This window comes from Perna viridis, chromosome 13 (genome assembly GCF_037379345.1).
Source record: "Perna viridis isolate PV_CMFRI_1.1 ecotype Kerala chromosome 13, ASM3737934v1, whole genome shotgun sequence".
Lineage (NCBI taxonomy): Eukaryota > Metazoa > Mollusca > Bivalvia > Mytilida > Mytilidae > Perna > Perna viridis.
The window spans coordinates 3,800,111-3,808,869 of NC_142457.1; the positions used below are offsets into that span (position 1 = coordinate 3,800,111).

Below are 8,759 nucleotides of genomic sequence, written 5' to 3' on the forward strand. Positions count from 1 at the left end.
TTATGCACTGCTACACATGATGCCTTAACTTCCTGTAAATCAAATTCTATTGAGCAGCTGAGATAAAGAATGACAGATTCACAGACAAATAGACAGACAGGGTGATACCTTCAATATCCACAACTTAGTTCGTGAAGACAACAATAAAAGGGACCAAGAATAGTAATTAACATTGTCATCTTTTAGACCAGGAAGTCAACAATAATCCTCTGAATACATTTTTTTTATCATCAAGTTAATAAAAGAATTAAGACACCTGAGTCAATTCAGGATCAAAACTTAAACATGTAGAAATAATTTGCAAATTTTAATTTCAATTTGTAAGAGTTCAAAAAGTACAACCATTACATATCAAGCCTTAATTTCTGTTTTTATTAAAGTTTCCTCAAATTTAATTTAATTTGGATACAATATACATACAATTGTCTTATAAAAAGATTGGATATGACATAACCATAACAAAATATTACTGCAGTGAATTACCAAATACGTACTTATCAATGCAACTTTTTGTCTAAGAATTGCACTTACAAACTCACCAGCTCTACTGTCAAAGGGAAATAATTCAAGGATACTTGAAATGACATTCAAAATAATTTCTGTTAGGTGTGCTTATCAAAACTTTCCAATTTTCAGAATAGATCTGATTTTGCTACTACTAAAATATTTAAAATAAGACCAAAATAAGAAAAAATATTCTCTATTCTTGCAGATTGCAGGCCAAGTATATTTCTGTAACAAAATCAACAGTATACCATTGAACTGTGGTCATACATAGTTTTTGACATATCTACAATCCTTTAAAACTAGAAAGTCTTGAATCTTTCAAATGTCAGACCAGGGTGAATATTCTAAAATGGCTGCTCATGTTTTTTTCTTTTTCTTTTTTGTCAATGTGTAAAACTTACCTGGCCATCTGTTTCTGATTTAAATAACTGGTACAAGGATTGAATTAATTCATCATTCTGTCGTATAGTACTACTGTAAGTATGTAATTCTTCTGTGGAAAGGGTCTAGAAAAAAAATCAGGTAAGAACATACTAAGATATATATAAGTATGCAACAGCTAAGTGGAAGGGTCTGGAAAATCCACTGAAATATTTATAATTGGTGTATATTGCTTGTTTTTCTGATCAATCCTTTTTACTTTATATATAGATGTATATATATATATATATATACCTTGTTTATAGTGAACTATTCTTTTGTATATATTTTTTGAATGATGTACATTTATACCTTGAATTCAGAGACTCCAATCTTTGAACTATGAGTATATAACACTGTGAAAGTACTATTGTTCGTGGGGTACTAATTTTCATGGTTTTCGTGGGTTACGTCAAACCACAAAATTTGGTTTCTACCGAATAGTAGATTCCCATTGAAGAGTATACTGAAAACTTCAAAACCATGAATTCAAGAATCCATGAACTTGTTTCTTCCCTGATCCACGAAAAACTGGTATCCATAAATTAATGTACTTTCACAGTATTCAGTTACCCATTTTTTAATTATTTTAGTTTATGTAATCATGCATTCCACTCATTGTCACTATGTATACCTATAAATGTAGTACCAGAGTACTTAGAGGGTCATTCTGTATAAACATGTGAACCTTGAATACCGCCTCAATGGTATTCTTTTTCTTACTATGAATACATTGTAACTTTGATGAAAGCCATTCTTCAACTATGCATATCTTGTATTATTTAATCATACCTAGTTTTCAGTAAGCCATTTTTTTAATCATACCTTGTATTCAGTGGGCCATTCTTTTTAATCATACCATGTATTCAGTGAGCCATTCTTTTTATCATACCTTGTATTCAGTGAGCCATTCTTTGACAGGATGTGGCAATTCTGCCATTCTACACAATAGTATGTATCTCAGCTGTCCTCACCCATCTAATCAAGCACTAGAAAATACCAAAATAAACAAATAAGCCATGTCAACAAACATTGTCTACTAATGTTCATACAGATAGTAGCTAAGGAACAAATGTTATATCTATTGAGAATGACCTTTCAATGCTTATAATCAAAACAAGTAATCCAAAATCATGAGCTCCAAGACTCTCAGTTAACAGAAAGCATCAGAAACAACTTTGTCAATTCTACTTTATACTACATATATACATGTATGGGTATTGCTTTATTTTTTAAGATTACTCATCAAAATAGCAATGCCTGAAAAGAATGAACCCAAATATGTTCCTCCAACACTAGGAAAGTGACAGCTAGATTTAAATAGAACTTGAATATAATTGCCTTTCCAATTATCCTAGTGTTGGTTGTTAAAATGTTTTTTTTTAATTTTCTTAAATGATACATACATGTTTATTTTACAATATATAATACGGTAAAACATAGGACAATAAAATTAATTTCCAGATAATTAAACCGAATCAGTGGTGGATCCATAGGCATATATAAAAATTGGGGGTAGTCCAGAATGAATATCAGTTGGCTTGATTTTTGTTTTTTTCCAATCCCTGAGTCAATGCAAAGGTTAAGTTCCCATTAAAGGTGTGTCCATCAACATGTGTGACGAGTCATCTCTAATGTAACCTGGTCAAAGCAAGTTTTGGTTTCAATTTAAAACAACACATTTAACAACAAACAGCAGGGTGTAACTACTTTTCTTTCAATTTCTGCATTTTTTCATGTTTGCTTAAGTAATAACTGATGTCATTTTTAGTATTTTCCACCACACCAAGACAACTGAGTGTCTTGTTTCTTCCAAGTTTGTGCTCTGTTTGTGTTTTTATTTTGTTTTGTTTTTTGTTTTCTTTTTTCTGAGAAATTCTTTCTAAGCTGGTTGTGTGCATGGACCATGTGTAATTATTAGTGATTTGATAACAAAACACATGTAAACAATCGTCTGATCAAATAAGAAAATGTGACAGCAAGAGCAGTAATTTTCAGAAGGTAGATATATGAGGCCAATATATTCTTCTGACAAAGACCATTGAGATGTTCCATATATAGGAACAGGAAATCCAAATTTATTTATGGTTTATTTGAAAGCGAAGATTTTTAAAGTCTACTTAAGAAATCCCCAGGAGAAGTGCATCACAGAGTTACTGTTTACATGCAAAAGTAACAACATAGAAATTGGCAGTAGTTAAAACGATGAAGGTTTAATAATTTTTTTCTAAATATGACACTTTGAACAGATAACAATCCATGACTTCTGCTAAATTAAACAATTTCAGCCAGGTGATCTAAAAATTGTGACTTTATCCGGTTAAAATACATGGCACCTACTATAATTATCTAGAGGTTAGAGACTAGTCAACTGCTTGATATTTTCTTATGTTACTCTGAAGTTCCCATGACAAGTAGTTTATAATATAAAATAAAGTGAAAATGCTACTGATTTACTGCAAAGGTACATAGGGTAATTTTTTATATAGATTCTGTAGAGAATTTTGCAGTTTTGCTTACTATTAATAAACCTGTATATGAATAAAAATCTTTAGAATCGTAATAAGTGTAAAAAGATGAATCTGACATTTTATATCTTTCCAAAAGCAAAGTGGAGGTCATCAAACTGTTCTATCGTCAAAACTAAAATATCCATTACATTTCTATAGAACCATTTCCCCTCAATTATCTCCCCTTGAAAGAGGAAAATAAAAGTTCGTAATTTTACCTTATACATGTCTACATGTTGGTTTATGCCAAAAAAATATTTTTTAATAATTTAAAGACAATATTTTTTGCATCATTTCAAACACTATTTTCTCATTAAAAATATATACTTTGATCAGTATGATTTTGCAAGATAACAGAAAAAAATGTTCCATTTAATAGGCCTGATCTACCTTAAAGGGTGTTTTCATGTTCATCGTGTTTGTCAAAGCATATAGACACCCAGTCATAACCAATGTCAGCACTGAAATTTAATAAATATTGACATATGGACACCAAGTCTGTTATAACATTAACAGTGGTTCTTAATGCACTTATAATAAACATGAAGGGAAGTGAACCTAAAAAATTTACTCCAAGACTAATGATTTGGATGAAGTAAAAGTGAAAAAGTAAAATAAAGCGAAAATGAACAAAGTGAACAATCCTTTTGTTAAAAATTTTTTTTTAAAATGGAAGGTAATGTCATTATACAATGTGCACATACCAGTGTGATCTACATGTACTGACCCCATTTTTGCTTAGAATGTAACCATAGACACTTACCATTTTATTATGGCTTTAGAAGAGAAAATTTTTTTGCAAAAAAGTATTTCACAGTATCTGCAGAGCTTTTAATTAATTTATAATGGGAATAAACTGATGAATGAAATTCACTTTGCATGATTTCAGCTATAATCAAACAAATATTGTAACATTCTGTGGATTTAAATCAATTTTTATTCCTTTACAAATCTAGGTAGCAGGTAGTGAGATTCAAATAGCCAGTTAATTGACTTGGTTACAAGTTTAATTTTTTTACCTAATTGATTTGTCACTGCCTTGTCAACAAGCAGTCTAGTGTTAAATCCTCAGTGGCTGAGTATAATATTGTGAGTAAAATCATTCTCTCCCGTTACATTTGGCACCCATCTAAAAAATCCACTGGGTTTGGTTAGCAAATGAGCTAGTGTTAGAGTCGTTTGTGGTACGAAGGGTGTCTTCCTCGAATGCCAACATTTTATATGTTACCTATTCCTCAAAAGCCAACGAAAATATTTCAATAGATATTCAGATAATGACAATGGGTGTTATTTTATAACCATTCAAATGTTTTTATAAGTATTTAACAATCAAAAATAATAAGTGAACAGCAACCTTTTTTTATTTAATTTTTAGATAAAGTAGTAGATTTTGGGTTAAATTCATTTTAATAAATAAAATTGAAAAGTTCTTATAAATTTTAAACAAAAAAAATTTTAGGAATGGAAAGGTTAATTAGCAAATTATGTGTTAGAAATATTAAACAAAGTATAGTGAGATACTATTAATATAATTTAAAACAAATGATATCATTCTAAATATTTTTATGAAAATGAAATTTTATATGAAATTTACGTTAAACCAATCCATTAAACTTCAAAGTTAATAAGATATAATTAAGGAAATCTGATAATTTTCAATAAGCTGGAAACAGGGTGAGCATGAGTATGAGCACAGTATGACAATACATTGTGTCTTCCACAACTCTACAAAGTTTCAAGAAAATCAATGAAATAGGGTAACCAGAATTCCGTTGAGTTATGAACATAACAAACACCCAAAAATATATCATATTAAGAACCACTTATAATAATAAAGGATAAACAAGGGTATAATATTACGACAAGAAAAAATATCTTGAATAACTGAACAAAATAAAACATAGTTTTTTAACACGAAATACAAAGTTTCAAGAAATTCCATCAAGTAATATGGGAGAATATTGCAGCACACACAACTAAATATTTAAAAAAAAACAATAAAGTTCAAAGAGTCTATTGTAGAATTTTTACACACTGAAATTTCTGATGAAGTTAATGTTGAGACGCAATATACTTTAAAAAGTTTAAAAGGATTAATTCTTTAGCCAAATTGGTTTGTTACTGGCTTGTCACTGAGCGGTCTAGGGTTTGATCCTCGGGGGGTGGGGGGGGCAGAGTATAATTTTGTGAGTCAAATCATTTCCTCATGTTACACTCAAAAACGGTCAAATGAAAATTAAGGATCTGAAATACAATGGGTTAAAAAATTTGTCATGTAAATTTACCAAAATTCCCACCATATGATGAGCATATCACATCACCATGAAACATTTGATAAGTCTAAGATTTAATCAGACAATGCTTGCAAGCGACTTGGAGACTAAATACTAGAATTTGAGTAGAATACATTGATGCATATAGTAAATTATGCAGACAGTGACAATGATAAGATATTTTACATATAAATGCACTTCAAGAAGTAAATAGATGTTTAATCAAATGCCTTACAGCAACAGGAAAATTTGGGACAAGACAAATTCAGCATTAGTTCGGTTCGAAATATGTTTGTACAACAGTCTACATGATCTACGTGCCTGATTGGTAAAATAGGAACAAACAATCTTGATTTTAGGTTGTGTTGCAGTATAAACGATTACTGTCGATTCCAATGATTTTACGGAACACAAGAACGTGAAGCCAAGTGTCAAAGATTCACTTTAAATGTCAATGGGGGTAAAAAGCAGACGAAATTTCACAGGCGGTGCTGTCAAGGCATTTCCGGAAGTCCGACTTTTAGTTATTCCGGTGATCAGCGCTAAAGGATACTAAACGTAAATAATAGAACAATTTTTTAAATAATAAAATATGTTGTGATTAACAAAGCGATTTTATTTTAAATAATACAACTGTTGTCAATGTGACATCCCAGCAAAACAAAATTTTAATTAAATGAAAATTTCTAATATCTGATGACCAACAATCCAAAATGAAAAAATATAACAGAAATGGTCGTGAAATAATTTCGCAACTTCAGAAAAAAAAACTGTGTTTTTTGAAATCAAAGGACACTTACCCTACCGGTGCACCTGGTCCATGCTACCGGTTTTTAATGGAGTCTGAGTTGCTCATTTGCTTTTGTTACTTTGTATGTATGATTTTAGTTACTTTATGTTGTTTGTTGCGTATGTCTGTTTTCCATGTCTGGTCTTTGTCCCTGGATCATATTATTTTGATTACCGCTATAAACTTGGTTCCCTTGATTACTCTTTTACATGCCGATGCTTCAAATTTTAAACCAGCTTCAACAATAGGGATGAAAATAAACTTTTCCCATCATTAAAAAAAAATTTGGGAGTCAGACTTTATTGTAACATTCTACTTTTCTAATATCCAGATTCAACCAGTCCAAGGAGTTAAATATGTCTATTATAAAAATCCTTGACTAGTCTAAGAATTAATCTCCTACATCACATTTTTCTCGACTTGAAAAAGAAAGGCCTCTGGGAAAGTGAATTTCCATTTTGTGCGGCATCTTATCTTCCATCACACTGAACTTATTTTTCTAGTGCGTCTTTAACATTCAGTTATTGCTTGGCAAAAGGTGTAAGGTGAATTTATGTGCTTATAAAATGTTTCACGCAAGACCCCAAAATAAAAAAAAGTACACAATCATGTCTGTTATTGTTAAAAGTTTGGCAGTGAAAATTAACATGTACGATTAAATTAATTCATCTATTTTTCAATAGATCAGGATAACTTTTAAATCCTTATATGTATTCATTTAGCAATTTTCCTAGCATGCTTTGAAAAATTTGAAAATAGCCAAAAAATCACATGATTTTGTCCCTCGTTTTCCTACTCCTTGGTTGGACTTTGGTCTCTTGTTTGAGCACAACAAATACTGAAAAAGTGCATCGTTCCATGATCTCGAACGATTCAGGCAATACCGTCATACAGTGGGACCCTTGATACAGTGCATTAGATAGAGATTCTCCATACTTTCAAAAAATAACTATTCCAAATCATCTTCTGATCATACCCAGGATGTTGTCAAAATACTGGAATTATTTTTAATGACAAAACATTTGTCCAATGTGATGGATGCGTTTTTCAACAGACGATGAGCATTCCATGCAATAGAAACAAATTGTGGTCCGCTACTCTGTGACCTATTCCTTCACTGACTTCATAGCTGGTATACCAAAGAAGGAAATTCGTTTATAGCAAGATTATTTTATCTCCGCTGTAGAGATGGCATGTTGTCTTTAAACGATCTTAGTTCCGTGGATTTCATACATTGCATAGGCATGACAATGGACACAACAGACACTATGGAAGAGTAATCAAGAATTCATATATACATGTATCAAGGAACCAAGATTCTAGCGGAAAACAAAAGAATGTAAAGGGATGTTTCACAAATGAGAGGATAGTTGGTAATAGAACTTTCCTTTTTAAAACTTTATTGGCTAATTTTCAAAGAGTTTTCATGTAAGGCATGGTAATTAGTACAGTCTGAAAAAATACTATCCGCTTCATGTCTTTACGTTAAAACGGCTTTTGGGTTTTTATATTATAAGGTAAGGTCTAAAATGAAAGTTGATACATATTTACAAAATGATATGATGGTTAGGGTAGATTTCATGATTTTTTTAAATGTTTGTCAAAAAAATTTTTTTTTCAATTGTCTCTTTTCAAGAGGTCTTAAATGTGCAACCCGAAATTCTCGTACCCAAAATCAAACTCCGGTATTTTTGTTATCTGTACAATTTTAATGCATATTTGACATTAGAACATTATGTTATTGTCAAAATTTTCATTGACGATAAATCAAAATCGCATTAGACATTGTTTTTCATTCTGGATAAGATCGTATTCATTCTTTGCTTGTGTACGGGAATTGACGCTAGATACGCTACTGAATTCAAACTCAATCCCTTCTTTTTTAAAACAATACCTAATCTTTCAAAACCTTATCCAAAGTCTTAAAGAGAAGTTTTAACCCCTTAATGATTTTAGAAAACCGTAAAATTTGAAAGTGAAATACATAATGTAGTCAATAATTAGTTTGGTACGGTAACTTCCGACTACACATTTTAGATCTTTTGACTTCAGAAAACCGATCAAAGAACAAATATTAGAAAAATATAATTCATTTTCTTGATTAGAAATGAACTGAAACGGATTTTTCCATGTCTCATGCAATTTTCAGTCCTTAACATACCATGAATATTTTAGCTAAACATTATTTGGGTACGGGGAAAAGTTGGTACGGGTACGCGTTACACATTTTAGGTCCTACCGATTTTTAATTCCATGCGG

At 30.9% G+C, this 8,759-nt stretch overlaps 1 protein-coding gene across 3 annotated transcripts in view; it reads right to left on the bottom strand.

Moving 5' to 3' along the window:
* The window catches only part of LOC148599283 (hyccin-like), an 85,934-nt gene extending 79,701 nt beyond the window's left edge, over positions 1-6,233 (bottom strand). For 2 of the 3 annotated variants that reach the window (XR_015917723.1, XM_088557429.1), the window contains exons 1-3: positions 6,032-6,233; positions 1,820-1,916; positions 909-1,013 (exon numbers count right to left, since the gene is read on the bottom strand). Coding sequence is in view for 2 of the 3 variants with exons in the window: in XM_088557429.1 (XP_088413555.1) it covers positions 909-1,013; positions 1,820-1,867 (153 nt within the window). In the remaining variant the exon portion in view is untranslated. Of the gene's footprint in view, positions 1-908; positions 1,014-1,819; positions 1,917-4,456; positions 4,688-6,031 lie in introns of those variants that run through there. The other variant, XM_088557430.1, reaches the window with a different exon arrangement.
* Positions 6,234-8,759: the final 2,526 nt, after the last annotated feature.